This window comes from Ramularia collo-cygni, assembly GCF_900074925.1.
Source record: "Ramularia collo-cygni strain URUG2 genome assembly, contig: RCC_scaffold08, whole genome shotgun sequence".
Classification (NCBI taxonomy): Eukaryota; Fungi; Ascomycota; class Dothideomycetes; order Mycosphaerellales; family Mycosphaerellaceae; genus Ramularia; species Ramularia collo-cygni.
The window spans coordinates 62,682-78,458 of NW_019716262.1; the positions used below are offsets into that span (position 1 = coordinate 62,682).

General features: G+C 52.9%; 6 protein-coding genes; 1 reads left to right on the plus strand and 5 right to left on the minus strand.

Annotated features, from left to right (window-relative positions):
• Positions 1-21: 21 nt before the first annotated feature.
• On the minus strand, positions 22-1,412 carry RCC_05556 (uncharacterized protein; the record flags this gene model as incomplete). XM_023770826.1 has 2 exons in its annotated part: positions 22-1,213; positions 1,279-1,412. The coding sequence occupies 2 exons, from the start codon at positions 1,410-1,412 to the stop codon at positions 22-24; spliced, it is 1,326 nt and encodes a 441-aa protein (XP_023626594.1).
• A 381-nt stretch (positions 1,413-1,793) lies between these two features.
• On the minus strand, positions 1,794-4,667 carry RCC_05557 (related to WD repeat-containing protein 44; the record flags this gene model as incomplete). XM_023770827.1 has 2 exons in its annotated part: positions 1,794-4,420; positions 4,505-4,667. 2 exons carry the CDS (start codon positions 4,665-4,667, stop codon positions 1,794-1,796), a joined length of 2,790 nt encoding a protein of 929 aa, XP_023626595.1.
• Positions 4,668-5,432: 765 nt separating this feature from the next.
• On the minus strand, positions 5,433-6,869 carry RCC_05558 (probable Ribonucleoside-diphosphate reductase small chain; the record flags this gene model as incomplete). XM_023770828.1 has 4 exons in its annotated part: positions 5,433-5,616; positions 5,668-6,440; positions 6,526-6,786; positions 6,840-6,869. 4 exons carry the CDS (start codon positions 6,867-6,869, stop codon positions 5,433-5,435), a joined length of 1,248 nt encoding a protein of 415 aa, XP_023626596.1.
• A 761-nt stretch (positions 6,870-7,630) lies between these two features.
• Positions 7,631-8,555, plus strand: RCC_05559 (uncharacterized protein; the record flags this gene model as incomplete). XM_023770829.1 has 2 exons in its annotated part: positions 7,631-7,823; positions 7,900-8,555. 2 exons carry the CDS (start codon positions 7,631-7,633, stop codon positions 8,553-8,555), a joined length of 849 nt encoding a protein of 282 aa, XP_023626597.1.
• A 191-nt stretch (positions 8,556-8,746) lies between these two features.
• RCC_05560 (uncharacterized protein) lies at positions 8,747-12,045 on the minus strand (the record flags this gene model as incomplete). XM_023770830.1 has 4 exons in its annotated part: positions 8,747-10,561; positions 10,610-10,683; positions 10,740-10,892; positions 11,682-12,045. 4 exons carry the CDS (start codon positions 12,043-12,045, stop codon positions 8,747-8,749), a joined length of 2,406 nt encoding a protein of 801 aa, XP_023626598.1.
• An 824-nt stretch (positions 12,046-12,869) lies between these two features.
• On the minus strand, positions 12,870-15,672 carry RCC_05562 (uncharacterized protein; the record flags this gene model as incomplete). XM_023770831.1 has 4 exons in its annotated part: positions 12,870-13,741; positions 13,822-14,197; positions 14,254-14,690; positions 14,874-15,672. The coding sequence occupies 4 exons, from the start codon at positions 15,670-15,672 to the stop codon at positions 12,870-12,872; spliced, it is 2,484 nt and encodes an 827-aa protein (XP_023626599.1).
• Between the last annotated feature and the right edge of the window lie 105 nt (positions 15,673-15,777).

The following is a 15,777-nucleotide window of genomic DNA, read 5'->3' on the forward strand; positions in this document are numbered from 1 at the left end:
ACATCATTCGTAGAATAGCCATCACACTCGTCCAGTTAGAGCGCGTTTCAGCATACCGCAGAAACTCGAAAAGACCACATGGTCATGTCCCCGCAGCCATCGCACATCAACTTCTTCATTCTTGCACGTAATCTTTACCGCCAAAGCCACAGGCTCCTCCTCCTCACTCTCATCCACCATCATTTCGTCCTTGCTCTCCCCACTTCCCTGGTCATCGATCTTCTCGCCCTGAAACTTCTTCTTCCTTCTTGCAGCTCTGGACCACACATTCTCTCTCGCCTCCATGACCCCCATGTGCGAACCTGACCGCCACTGCCACTTCACATCAAGCCCCTTGATCGTCTCATCGACCTTTTTGCCCGCCCAAATTGTATCCTGCATTGGAGTACTGATCGTCTGAGCTGTCGGCARTGGTAGAACAGCTTGTACCAGCTCCCCATGTCGACTGATATCATTTCTCGGCCGCATGTCTCCAAAACTCCACGCTACAGCCCATCGTTTAGTTCTCTGGCCAGGTTGTAACGACGTGACAGCATAGTTCGAGATACCGTGTTCTTTGAGTGCCGCTACGACTTGCTGCAAGGAAGCAAGTTTCGAAAGCATGGCTGTATACCACTGCACCCGTTCCCTCAACACCAGACTCTCTCTGAGAATCCGCATCACGAATCCCACATCGCCGCCCTCGCAAATCATCTCGTTCTCCGCTCCAGTGCACACTACAGAAGAAGCAGCAGTAGAATCCTCAGCAGAGCCATGCTTAGAACTAGCCTGAAAGTCCTGCTGCGAAGAATAGAATGGAGGATTCGTCATCGTAAAATCCATCTCCTCAATTTTCAGCAAATCCAGCGGTAGAATCGGTCCATCAACTTGCATATGTTTCAATTTGATTCGCTCTCCAAGTCCATTGACGTTGATATTCTGCTGAGCGCATTCAAGAGAGTGAACATCAATATCCGTGCCTGCCATTCGCCACTCTGGCCGCTTGGAGCAGGCGAGCAGAGCATAGATACATGATGCGCCGATTCCAATATCCAGACCTACGACTTCGCGCGAGGGATCTGGCGTGTCTCGGTAAGAGGAGTCTGTCGTGTCGAGCAGGTCTTGGATCCAGCGGATGTAGTTCCATCGGACGGGAATCGGTGGACAGAGGCGATCATCCGGGAGGGACAGCGAAAGCTTGAAGTCTTGATTGAGGAGTGATTTGGCGAGTTGTCTTGATGACAAGTCAGTAGTGTTGATGATGACTGTTTAATTGTCTTGAGGGGAGGGAGGCAATACTGCACGATTTTGGGATTTCGAAAATCGATGAAGCCTCTGCTCTTTGCAGTCTGGGCGATGGCAGCAAAGTCCGCGTCTTGTTTCGCGAGGGCCTCGAAATCAACGTCGCGCTCGTAGTATGGGATTTGTTTCATGATGTTGATGGTGTTGTTGTGAGGCGGAACTTTAGCAAGCTTGATGCGATGGAACTAGGCAACTCGAGGGGACACAAATGATGATCATAGTATGTGAAATGGCCCATGGTTCCGATAACTTGCGTCGATACAAATTGCTGAGAGGAGCGCGTCATATACTCTCTGAAATCAGATACCACAACGATATACAGGGAAGATGTTACTTTGAAGATCTCACGGAGATCTCAACGACCAGTTGATATCTATACTCTAGAGAGCGTTCCTACCATCTCTTGCGGTACTGTACAACCCGTCGTAAGCAAGCCACCTATCCAAATGGTGTCTCAGGCGTCATGATCATCATCGTCGTTATATATCTCACAAGAACCCCCACCGCCAAGCTCATGAAGCCACAGAACCACAAACTGTGCAAAACAGCTTCGTACTGCCGTCCTTCGTCCTTCGTGCAGAGAAGGCGACATCGCCGCAGTGCATACACTTCATGTCGTCTTCTCTAGCATCTTCGTATTCGTCCGCGCTACTCTGCTCATCGCTCAGCGAGCTCACAGCCGTATGGGTATGATATAGGGGCGGCCGGACCGAGAGTTGCGAGCCATCTGYTATGCCGTCGGGGTCTGACGGTGTAGCTGCAACGTCTTCATGCGATTCTGACATCTCCTGCATTCGACGAGCGTGCCCTTGCCATACGTCTTTGTCCCAGAATAGATATGATCTGTCGCCTTCGAGAAGTAGAGGGTTCTCCTTCGGCTGATCGCTCTCGTCGGATGGTTTGAAGGGCGGTGGCGGCGATGCATCCTTTGCGGGTTTCGAATCCACGGGCGAAGGGGAGCGTACAGATTGATCCGTGGCTAGAGGGTGGACAGACCGAATACTGCTAGGTTTCCCACCAGTGCGACCTCGTTTGCTCTCTAGGCTCTTGCGAGGCGAGATGCTGCGGCTCGTGTTCTTCAATGATCGAGCGTCCGCAGCGCCACCATTGGTGCTTGCCACTTCCATGCCTTGTCTCCATGTGAGAATTCTATCTGAAGGGGCCTGTGTTGAGGTCGAATTGCGAGATTCCCGAAGACTTGGCTGACTTGATGTGGTCCTAACGGATGGAGGCTGGCCAGCTCTACTACCACGCTTAGAGAAGAGAGATGACCTGTCCCAATCGTCACGCTGTCGTTTCGACCACGCGCAGTCCTGTCGGAAGACCTTGATCTTACCAGTGAAATCCGCAGTAACGAAGATGTTGCCGTCCTTGTGCAGGGATCGCGCTAAGTATCCTGCGGATTCCTTGGGTTTCTCAGGCTCAGTCYGTTGTGTGTGGATACTGCCATTCTCAGTGGGTGGCTTGGACGAAAGCGACTCCTCCTGCTCAGCATGGCTCACCAGAGTTATTGGAGGCGGGTTGCAAAGGTCGTACAGAGGGTCTTCTGATTTGCCAAGATGCTGCCGAGTCTTGGTAGGTGCAATGCATACCACAGTCGTCACACTATCGTGAGCTTCGAACATTTCTACCGGGGTCTTGTCACGCTTTTCGCCATGAGATTGCTGCATGGACCATATATAGGCCTTGYGATCTTCACTGCCGCAAACAACATACCGACCGTCGTCGCTGAGTGAAGCACGAATCTGGCTGCAGTTGTTCTCGTTTCCTCTAAATTTCAACTCTAGACTCTTGTCTCGAAAATTGTACAGTCGTATTCGGGAGTCGTTACTGGTGACGAGGACCTTGAGATCGCCGCTGGCGTCGAACGCAGATTGGATTCCAGTGATCTTGCTCCCTTTGGCATTCTGTCCTCGAGTCGACCGTACGTGGGTTTGAGTCTGGTATTTTAGGCCTTCAGTCTCAAAGGTCATGCATAAGCCGCTCAAGCACCCCGCCATGACATATCTGCCATCGGGAGTGAAAGCGACGGCGGTGATGAGATCAGGAAGCTGGGCTGAGAACGCAACGCTCTTGTCCGGGATGCTCCACAGCCGCAACTTCGAATCCAATGATCCCGCCAAGAAGAAGCGATCATCCTTGGGGTGGAACGAGATGGATGGAACGAAATCGGTGTGTTTAAAAGTGCAGAGGCACTCGTCCCTGCTGAGATGCCATAGCCGTACAGTCTTATCCATCGAAGATGACAGGAGAAAATTGTTCTTGCTCCAACTCAAGTCTAGAATGGTCGCGGTGTGGGCTTGATATTCTCGAATGGGTTTGCTCTGGAATACCGGGGCGCTGAGATGCTTCGTGTTTGAGCCCTCCGTCTCGTTGAACTCCTGGCGCTCGTGCTTCCTCCGATCCTCAGCGCTTGACAAAACCGCCCATATACGAACAACTTTGTCAGCGCCTGCAGCAGCCAGGTATTTGCCATCTTTACTGAACTCCATTGCCCATGTGGTGTTGGCATCAGAGGGGGTGTTGGAGGTCTTTCTGCGCAGCTTGTTCGAAGTCATCGATCGTTCCATCTTAGGCTGTGGACTACAGTACAATTCCTGCGCAAGGAACAGGCGATCAAACTCCTTCTGTCTCTTGTTCCGTGACCCCATCTTGATGTACGCAGGCGGCTGAGGGTGTCTGGGGTTAAATCCCAAGTTCTGCGTGAAGACTTCGGCGTTGTTACCTTCGGGTCTGCCATCGCTGGTGACCGATTCAGCGTCGTCCACGCTATCTGCAAGCTCCTTCTTCTTCGCGCCGCCCATGAGTCGGGAGAGGAACGAGACGGCTTTTACACCTTTGCGCAGATCCTTGTTGGCTGCTGCGCTGTCCAMCGTATCCGTCCTGGGTACCTCTGACGGCACTGGTTTCGCCTCTCTTGCTGACTGTTGGTCATCCTTCTGCGAACTCCCAGCATCCGAGGGCCTTCGTCGCGGCGATCCGGTATGAGGTAGGTTCAGCGGCAAGTGCTGTGTACGATTAAGAATATGCGCCGAGAGAGGATCGATACTAGGAGAGCCATGACTTTCGTCGTGCGACGTGCGAGCCTGTTGTTGTGTGTTGTTGTTGGTCGATAAAGTCCTCATCAGACGACCGGCTCCTGTGACCATGTCAGCGCCCGCGTGTCATCCCACGCGAAACAGACGAGACGGCAGCGCGTGATCTGCCTTTTGACGCGACCTACCATTTCGAGATCCAGGCGTGGCCGGTCTTTCTGGAGACGTCGTGATTGTTCCATTGAGATATCCATACCCAGACTCCTTGATGGGTGATTGCGCGGGCGATGGCAGCTGATCTTGATTGTTGGGATCCGTCAAGGTGATCCGTGGCCGCGCGATGACTGCCATTTCATTGACGGCACAGTACACCGGACCGCTCAGGCCCTCCTTCGAAGCATGCTGTTTATCGGGATGGGAGGGAAAAGGAATGCCCAGACGGAGCAAGGCTGAGGTCCTGGGGAGTAAAGGTGGAATCGGGCTCGACAGCTCGGGGTCGGACGGAGTTTAGGGGGCCCGTGGGTCGCAACAGCAGGGGATGTCGGCAAGCAGCGCGGAATGGAGGATGTGTTGCAGGCGAGTCCACAAGTGCCACAACTCTCCGGAAGTTTTGTTGGCGCTTTGGATGCTTTTGGTACCACATGCGTTAAGGTTTCTTTAACTTCCAAGGTTCCGGGGCGAAACGCTTCCTGCCAACGTCATTATGTGCCACTCTTTCCTGTCGGTACGTTAGCTCGAGCATCGGATTCCAAGCAACAGGCGCATCTTTTCAACTGCCAACAACTGGTCGTCAAGCCCAACCACGGGTTGCATGGGTCCATGGCTCGGAACATTGTCAATTGTGGAGACTGTCAACAATCAAATCCTGCTCCACAGGCAATCCCTGGCGGCCAGGAACGTGCGGAGCGCGTGAAGAACAGAAATAGATTTGCGTAAATCTTCGTGTCTTTGCATATTGCAGTATTTATCCAGAGCCCATATGCTCCGCTGCTGTCGGATGTGAGGCGAGRTATCAAGAGACCGATCCAGGTCAAACGCCGTGGCCCAAGGCAATATCTGCCCTGCCAGCCTATCCCAACCAGACGCCAATTCAATCATTCAATCAACACGTTACATCTAAAAGTCTTCATCAAAAGCAAAGTCGCCGTTCATGACGGGTACGGGCTCAGCGTCTGCGCCCTCCTTCTTGGCCGCCTGCTTCTTGATGCTGTCCATGACACCGGCCTTTTGGTACTCGCCGACACGCTTCTCGAAGAAGTTGGTCTTGCCTCCGAGGGAGATGTTCTCCATGAAGTCAAATCTGGAAATGATGGTCAGACATGCTGCGTGGGTGGAATGAGAATAGACTTACGGGTTGGTGGCGTTGTAAAACTTCTGGTTGCCCAGCGTCAGCAATAGACGGTCGGCAACAAACTCGATGTATTGGCACATGAGTGTTGCGTTCATGCCTAGAAGAGCACAAGGAAGGGCATCCGAAAGGAACTCCTTCTCAATGTCGACGGCCTCGGTGATGATGTCCTGCACCAGCTTCTGCTCTGGCTTGTTGTTCAGGTGGGAGAACAGCAGGCAGGCAAAGTCGGTGTGCATTCCCTCGTCACGGGAGATGAGCTCGTTGGAGAACGTGAGACCCGGCATGAGGCCACGCTTCTTGAGCCAGAAGATGGAGGCGAACGAGCCGGAGAAGAAGATTCCCTCAACGGCGGCGAAGGCGACAAGACGGAGAGCGAAGGTTGAGTTCTTGTCCGAGATCCATCGCAGTGCCCAGTCAGCCTTCTTACGAATGCATGGGATGTTGTCAATGGCATTGAACAGGTATGTCCTTTGTTTGGGCTCGCTGATGTATGTGTCGATGAGCAGCGAGTATGTCTCCGAGTGAATGTTCTCCATCATGATCTGGAAGCCGTAAAAGCAACGTGCCTCTGGTATCTGGACCTCGCCGCTGAAACGCTCAACAAGGTTCTCGTTGACAATGCCATCGGAGGCGGCGAAGAAGGCGAGGACGTGCGAGATGAAGAATCGCTCGTCGTCATTGAGTCTTTTGTTCCAGTCGTGAAGGTCCTTGGACAGGTCAATCTCCTCTGCAGTCCAGAATGAGGCCTCGGCCTTCTTGTACATTTGCCAGATCTACAGTGCTTTTGTTAGTATGTGTTACTTGGCGCGACTTGGACGCGTCTCAGCGCGTCGCGTGTCGAGATTTTGTCCAACATACCTCGTGGTACTTGATAGGAAACAGCACGAAACGCTGTGCGTTCTCCCTGAGTATAGGCTCATCCTCGTTATCATCCTTCTCTGACGAGACTGCGACGGTGGCTACTACGTCCTCCTCGGCCTGTTCTGGGATGCCCTTGATGGGGACAGCGACCTCGCAAGACTCATAACGCGCTTCGATGTTCTCCTTGTCTGCCTCTGACTGTAGGCCAATCTTCTTGAGGGGTGATTGCATCTTGAGGTTCTCGAGGGCGGAGGCAGCCTGCAATGTGGTGTTAGCAGCCGCGTGTGATCGTGGCGACGACACCAACACACCTTCTTGGAAGGCGTTGTTTGAACGCTCATGTTGATTGAGTAGATATGCTGGGTGGAATGGCTGTGGTTTGAATGGACAATGTTGCAAGATGGTGAGGCGAGAGGGTTGTTGTGGATGTTGAAAGGAATCAAAGGACGTGACGGAGCGTCTCTCTTTGAAGTACCTGCGCGTGAAGGCGTCCGTGCACCCATGTTAGCGTGTTTAGAGTAACGCGTCTACGCGTCTCCAACCATCTTTTCAACGGCTTCACTCCCGCTATGTGACCGCTGCGTGTTCCAACGTTGTTGCCTTGTGTTTCGTCATGCCATTCGAACTAACCCGACAACTGCCTGGGCGTCCGCCTTTGCACGTTGTTTTGGATGCCTAGATAGTCGGGAGCCATGATGTCGGATGCACGCAATGCGAACAATCCTCCGATCAGATTTCTCATAGAGTTATCAGATCGAGAGTGTGGAACAGAGGTCCTTTGTGTCCATTCGATGCATGAGTCTCGCAGACACCGTCGCCGACTTGGGCAGTSATCAGTTGGGTAGATGGTCAGGAGTAGGGCATCAAGGCCATAGTTGAGAAGAGGTATGTGATGGAGTAAAGTGATCGAATGCATTTTCCATCCATGCCTTATTTTTACTGTCATCACTGGTGTGTTGCGCTGTCAAATGCCAGAAGATCGCACCTGCCTTGAGGTTTGTGTATCAAAATGGCGTGAATTTCTTCTTCAATCGTATCTTCCACTGCGACAACCTCGCAACCGCGCAACACACCTCCAACATCAACACACATCTCCGCCATCATGGCCAATGAAGAGTTCGGCCGTCTGCAGCCCGTCGAATATGACGACTACCCATCTTCCCCGCCCCATGGAGCCTCGCCAGACTCCAAGAGCAAGTCGCCGTCGACCTACACAAGCGAGAGCCTCAAGAAGATTGGCGAGAGCTGCAAGAATCGTCTCCCTCCAGCAAGCGCCGTGCAGGCCATGTTCCTCTGTACGTAGCTCTGCACTTCTGAGCTCCATTCGTCCTGGGAGATATTGACCGGCATACTGACCAGAACATCTTCTAGATGAGCTCCAGCGCCAGACAGAGGTTGAGAAGCTCTTCCAGGGCCAATTGTTCAAACTTGCACAGCAAGAGAAGTCCGACGCAAACGACAAGGAACGTATGAATTGTCTTGAAAAGCGTCTCGCTACCCTGGAGAAAGAAGCTACTCACGGCCGCGTCGCCACTTCCGCCGCTCTTCTCAAAGTCCAGGGTGACAAGATCAAGACGTGCAGCACCCGTGTGGACTCCTTCGATGAGAAGCTGGCAGGCGTCGATGCCCAGCTGGAGAGGCTCAATACGCAAGCCAAGGAAGCCGCCGACGCTTTGGCTGCCTACCAGGCTAAGCAGGCTGAGGTGGCCGCCGCCGTTCCCGAGCAAGACCCCGTCCTCATCACCCTCAAGCAAGAGGTTGATGTACTCTTCCTTGACCGTGACAACATCCTCGTCATGGTGGACGAGGCCAAGACGCGCCTCACTCGGCTGGAGGAGAATCTGCGTGCACTCACCCTGCAGCGTATGCCCCAGGCACGATCTCCGGCCCTGCCACATCGTCTTCCCGTCACCACTTCCAACGGCAGCCAGATCGACCTTGGCGTGCCCAAAGGCATGGCTCACGTAGGACTGAAGAAGGAAAATGGATCGCCACGCAGCTTCTCTCCAGGCAAGCAGTGGAACTAGGCGGGCGGAGCGATCACATGCGTCAAGACTGAAGGAGCAATGCAGTCGTGCTGAGAGAAGTGATGTGAAAGGAAAGCGAGCGCGCATCACTCTCATCAGATTCTTTTCTGTTCTGTTGTGCCCATAACAAAAGGGTATATACATGCATCAGAGAATAAAAGGAACTCGTGCCAAACCATTGTGCCTGCTCATCAGAACTGAACTCCTTTGCGCTGCAGATAACTCCCAAGCAGACCGTCAAGCTGTCCCATCATTTCCTGAACGCCCTTGCGTTCCTCTACAAACAAGCCCGACATCAACGGGTGGTCGGCAGGCGCTGGTTTCACGCCCGTTTTGTCATTAATCATTACGAGCATATCGCGTACCTCGGTACCGTCTTCCAGCCAGGCACGCAGACCCTTGTCGTTCCAGGACTGCTGTGAGACGGCCAGTGACGCTCGTGATGAGAATCGGCCAGTATTGGTGTCAATCGATGACAAGGTGTCCTGCCCAGACTCTTCCCCGGCGCGCGTCTGCATGGTCTGAGGTTGCGGTGATAGTGCTGTGGGCGTTGGATCGTTGTCCTCCACCATTTCGTCCTCCTCCAGGGGCTCCGAAGGATGGTCGATGAGGCTCGGGGAGCTGGTGAGACTACCAGGCCCGCGTTCCTCTTCTTCGTCGCCGGACTCTGGCATGGCGTCTGGCATCGGAATGTGWATCGACTCAGTACCGTGCATAAAGGTATTGTTGCTGATCTCCACAGGGCTCTCCGATAACCTCTCGCTGGTCTCTTCCTTGTCGTCGAATGGATTTTGACCAAGTTCTTCAGGTGGAGAGTCAAAGTCGTCAAGCTCCACCCGCTGTTTGGCACGCTTGGCCTTCTTTGGTTTGCTCTCCTTGTCGGCTCCTCCTTTGAGCACGTTTGTCAATGGCGAGAGAGCATTGCTGAGGCTGCCCGATTTCTCCGGGGGCATGGACACTGCTTCAAGATCACTGCGACTCTGCGCGTCGGAGATTTGATCTTCGTGACCTGTGGCCATTTCATAGGCGACCTCTGAACCGGGCAGCTCCGCGAGGAATATACCATTCGAGTCTGACGGCGAGTCACGTACATCTTCATTGGAAACTGTTCTCTCGAGGTTGCCCTTGCCGGCTGCAGGGAATTGCATCCCGTTAATGTACTTGTTGTCGACCGGCGACGTGGTTCCACTCGGTAGGGGGCTTGCTCGCGGGGATTCGAATGACGGTTTCTCAGAATCGGCATCATTGGCGTCCTCTTTTGCCTTTTTATCCTTCTTCTTGCTTTTGAAAAGGCCGCTGAGCAAGCCGCCTTTCTTCGGCTCTTTTTTATCTTTCGATTCCCTCTTGGATGACTCTGGTGGAGTCGTGGCCTTGGTCAATATCTCCAGACTGGTGCTCCGCTTAGGCTCCTCAGCGACGGGCGATTGAGATTTGAGCGATCCACTTTCCTCGCGCAGTATCCCAGGGGTGAGGGTGATTTTGCGTGTCTCGTTTGTGTCGTCTTTGAGGAAAGAGTCCGTGTTTCTCGACTTCCTGGACTTCAAAGGTGCTGCTTCTGTCGAGTCTGTTGGTACTCTGTTGTAATCTAGTGACATACGCTCAAACTCACCAGTCTTGTCAACCAGTTTGGGAGAGACCGGTTCGTCATCTCCAGTCACACCGGCAGCCGCCAGAGCTTGGGCTGCGGTTGCAGCCTGCTCGCGATCAAACGAAGCGCGATTCGAAGATGTGCTCGACCGGCCCTCTGAGGTGGTATCTATCGCTTCTGCTTTTGCTTCGTCGCTTTCGGCTTCAGAATCCGCATTTGCGCTGTTCCCCGTTTGCAAAGCGCTTCCATACGGATCGATCATGTTGTCTTCGTCTTCGGAAGAGGAATAATCGTAGTCGGAGGCCTCCACATATGTTGGCGCTGCGAACTGGACAGTCTTGGTGTTACGCCTGCGCATGGCCTTCTTTAGTGGATTCCTGGATTTTTCCGAGTTGTCACTCAACATCGTGGCGGAGAGCTAAGCTGCATTAGCGAATGTGCGGAAACAGGGACAAAGCAAACAAACGTCAWTGTTTCTGTGTTTGTTCAGCCGTGCTAGGCGTTCGGTCGGCGTCTCGATGTGCTCGGCAGGAAGGTAGCCTGTCCATATGTGTTAGTCGCATGCTTTGAAGGGGAAATCCAAGGAATCTCCATACCAATGCTGCTGTCCTTGACTACTCTCACGAGCCACCAGTAGCTGTTGCTATCATCAAGCAGCACCATGGTGTCACCCTTGGTAGCATTCGCCTGACCCTCGACGGTGGCGACGAAAGTATGTAGCGCGTATACAAATTCGAAATCGATATCTTCTATTTCACGTAAGCACTCGCCTGCCCAGCCAGAATCGATGAATCGAGCGTCAGAATTTAAGAAAGCGTCATTTGCATCATCTTCCGTGTCCTCGTTATGGAAGGTGTCCGATTCGGATCCAGACAGACTTTCCCACGAGCTCGTCGATCCATCAGGAGAGTAGGGTGCCTCGAGCAGCGGGTCGTCCGTGGGCAATAACAAGGAATCAAGGTCCACACTAGCAATGCTGTTCATGCTCGGTGATGGTCGCAAAATCGTGTGGTCCAAGTCGGCCATGCCAGGAGTAAAGATATGGTGGCGGAAAGGACTCTCGATTGGTCGCAGATTGTTGTAAAGGTCGCTTCGTCGTCGCTCAGGTAGCCACGCGCCGGCCATGGTACTTACATGCTCCTGCGTTCRGTCCTCTGCATACTCATCCTCGAAAATGAACGTTTCGTCCTCGCTGTCGCTGCTGTCTTCCCTGGTCGCTGCCGGTTTCCGATGCTGGCCATACCTACCCTTGAGATGATGTTGAAGCGCTGTAAAAGGAGAAATCCCGCTTGTAGAAGCGGGCGTGAAATGCGTTTTGCGCCAAGCAAGCGGAGACCGCTGTATCTCGACCGTTCTTGCGCATACCGGCAGATGCTGCGGTGTTTGCGTAAACGGCGAAGAGCTTGGTGAAGAAAGTGCGGACTGGTTGAAAGTCTCGCCAGTTTGTGAAAGCGAGGATGTTGGCGACACGCTGCTAGAGCGAAGCGGCCGGACCCTGCGCGGTGTTGCTGAAGAGGGATCGTGCAGAGGGTACCCACCATCGTCGATGCTCGGCGAGCTCGATATCCTGTCCATCATGTCATCGTCTGCGTCGTCATGGTCTGCGCCGTCGCCTTGTTCGTCCCCACTGCCATTGGCGCCATTCTGCTGGCCGTTCTTCGCCTTATCATCGTCGTTGGCATCGGGATTGTCGTCTAGACTGTCACCAATATTCCAAGCATTTGCCAGCGTCTGCTCCTCGGAATGCCGCTCCTCCATCACATGGTGCACCTGGGCCGCAACGTGCGGCGCCAGTCCATTGGCTTGTATCGGTTCGGGCGTGGGATGTTCAGCAGCCGAAGGAMTGTCCGGACTCTGCAGGTCCAGCGTATCTGCCCGAGGAAAAAGACCAGGGCGGGCCATGCTTGCAGTGTGTATGCGTATGAGCGTGGCCAATAACTACGACGTAGACCTCCGAAAGCCGTGTGCTGAGTACTGGCAGCGAGCTCGCGGCGCCGTCAATTGAACATGGCTTGAGCAGACGGTATGTGTCGCGTGGAGGAGTATGGTCGAGTCGGTCGAGCGGTCGTTGTCGTCGTGGAGGAGTGCGCCTTTGGTCAGGGAAGAAAAGAGTGGAATGGTTGAAGGAGAGGAAGCCGTGGTAGTCAAGACGGTGGTGGCTGGTATCGCGATCAACGGCCGCGCGGGGTGGAGGAATTCTCGTGGAATGAAGGAATTGTGACAGAGAACGGCAGGGACTCGTCGATGAATCCGTCAACGGCCCAAGATTGCATCAGCTGCAGGGTGGAAAGGGTGGCGGACGCGACGGAGATGTTGTGCTCCTCATGCCTATCCCTGTACCCGCAGATGGATATTTTAGCGTGGACAGTCCCTTTGACCCCGATTAATTCTCCTTCACTAAAATAAGGTACCTACCTACCTACACTACAGCACCTACCTAGTCATGGAGGTTCTTTAGCTGCACTTTCTTTCTCCTAACTTCGATCTGATTCAGGTCTACCATCCATGTCAACATGAAAGGACCACAGCTTACGATCTCAACTGCCAACAATGAGGCGTGTCGACGTTGTCATTGCGTCTCGTGACTCTCGCAACGGGGACGCATCCATGGCACGAGACCACACGCTGACACAGCCACCACAAACAGCGGTGTGAATTATAGATCCACCGTCTTATTTGCCTTCCATGGAGCACATGAGGGGAGAGAATACAGAAATGGTGGCTATCTAACGTCTATGAGTATGAGTAGGGCGTCTTCTCGCAGCTGGCTTGCGATGGCCGTRCCACTGATTGCTCCATCCATTCCATCGCCAACTATCTGCACTCGCCTTGCCCAATCTGACCTTGTATGGCGTTGGCGTGGGTTTGGGCGTCGTAGTGGTAGTACACTTGGTTGTCGAGGTATAGGAATACACAAATTTGGTCCCACTTACGGTGGTTGCAGTGGGTCGATTTGAACCAGAGGTTTTGCTCACAACTGAAGTTGCTGTTGCTGTTGGCTGCTTTGGAACAGCGGGAGTTGACCCATTGCTGGAGTTCGTTTTTGGAGAGGACTGCGACGGAGCGCTCGATGGCTTGGAAGTTCCAGCAGACGTGGGAGCCTTGACAGTCGAACTTGTCGACACCACCTTCACAGGAGTAGTCGAACTTGAGGGCTTGACAGTCGAACTTGAGGGCTTGACAGTCGAACTTGAGGGCTTGACAGTCGAACTTGAGGGCTTGACAGTCGAACTTGNGTCGAACTTGAGGGCTTGACAGTCGAACTTGAGGGCTTGACAGTCGAACTTGAGGGCTTGACAGTCGAACTTGAGGGCTTGACAGTCGAACTTGAAGGCTTGACAGTCGAGATCGATGGTGTAGCACTTGTGAGGGTCGTTGGACGCGATAAAGTCACAGGTCTCGAAGAGGAAGTCGTCGTCAAAGGCCCAACAGTCGAGCTCGGTGGCACACGACCAGTAGAGCTCTTTGATGCAGACGGTGCCACAGATGAGGAAGTACTCTTTGACGTAGAAGCCACAGGCTTCGAAGATGACACCGCACTCCCGCTCACATCCGGCAGTGGCTTCTGCAACAAAGCAATGCTCCTCCAATCTCCACTCTGATCCGTATAGTTGTACGCCCAAGCAGGCTTGTAATTCTCAATCACGACACTCTTCACGAACATCGTATACGGCCCACCCTCCATATCCGTATATCCTCCAGCCCATTCTCGGGTTCCTTGATTCGAAGAAGGATCGCCACCAGCCCATATYCCAAGTTGAAACTTTGAAGGCGTCTGTGGGTACTGATGCGTAGTCTTGTCGCTATCGCTGGCAAGATGCGTCCTCACGACTTTGCCATCAACGAGCCATTTCAATTCCGTGGGCGACCAGTCAAATGTATATGTATGAAACGATCCTTGTGGGTTTGCGATATCAAAATAGCTGCCACGATCATAGTTTCCCGTAATGCCTTTGCCGAAGTAGTTGTTTTGTCCCTTGCCGGCGCTCCATTCTGGATGACCAAAGTTGTTTCCCGACATTTCAAAGTCGATCTCGTCGAAGGCATCGCTGATCTGTGTACAAGTGTTAGCATTCGATTATTACAATAAACCAATTCACATGAACATACGAGCACTGCCGAGCTGATCATGCCAGTACCATTAGCAACCCGAGCCACGACGGAGACTCGCCCGAACAATATGCTGAAATCGGTCCATAATTGTGGACTGTCAAATCGTTTGTTGAAGGTGAATTCCGCTCCAAGAGACCCAAAGTTCACAGTAGCCCAGTTGCTAATTGTCCAGTTTGCAGGTATCGAGGTTTGCTTCGTAAAGTCGACCGAGTATGTGCTTGTTGGTAGTCCCCGAGTTGGCGGGCAGGCGCCTGTTGCGTTCTTCAGTGGATTGCAGGGCCAGAACTGACCGTCATATCGTTGTGCGTTGATCGATGTTGCCAGATGCAGCACATTGATAAGTGTGAGTCTCCACATGATGGCGACGCTTCGTTGGTGAGTTTCAGACGTTAGTGCGATGCCTTCTGTGTTAGTTACCTGGACAGCATAAAGAGCTAGGTACATCTTGAAATTGGGTGTACCGGATCAAGACTATGGAACAAAGGAATTGGGGAAATTGATTGACATGAATCCAATATTGAAGCTTGTCAAAGAGGTACAGCTGCACCCATGGACCGTGGTATCCTGAACGAAACATGAGCTCAACAAATGCACAATCGGCATACAACTAGACTTACATTTCATATCAGTCCATTCCTCGAGAGCCTCAAGCACCCTTCCCCATAGACCTTCTTGCCATTCGCTCACACACTGCCATTCTTCTGACCGCATGCTCGCTTTCATCGTGTTCAGCCACGCTCCAACAATGAAGTCGGAATAGACAGGCTCATCTCCATCAAGAAAGGGACCGGCCTGCCGCAATTCCGGAGGAGGCCTCTGCTTCTGAGCCGGGTCGGTCCCGGTAGGTCGCCAGACATGGTCGGTAGTTCCGCCCGTGTGATTGTATGCCTTTGCGAGTTCGCCCAGAGCTGCCTCGAATTCTTTAAACAACTCATGTCGTTTCCCTTGCTCCAATCGAAGGTCTTCCCACGAGCTCACCCCGTGTCTCTGAACAAAGACTGCTTTTGCAGTATCTGTAATTGGCATCTGATCCGCCAACCCAACGTATGTCGTGAAGATTGCGTCAACTTGGGCGTTGAAGGCTGCACTTAAGCCGATCGTTGATGGACGGAATAGTCGTGGACTGTCTGGAAAGACTCTGTCGAGGTACAGGGCAATTTCAAATGAGTCTCCAATGACCTCTCCAGTCGAGAGATTTTGAATGGCCGGAAGAGTGTGATAAGGGCTACCATCAGGTAGGGTACGGTTGGCAGGTACACCTAACTTCTCACGAACGGCGGTGATGTCTGGCATGTCWATTGCTTGTGTCCGGTACGAAATGTCTTTGCGGTTTAGAGCAAGACGTGTTTTGAACGGATTCGGCGCAAATGTCCTGAGCGGTGGCCCGGAAGCAATGTCAAAGAAGATGATGGACATACTGGGGGGATGTTGATTGAGATTGTATTCAAATGTTGATGTTTTGTGTCGGTCTTCGCGGCTCCAGAAGATGAAGCCAAGGTGAAGTTTGCCAAGGCGTTGCAA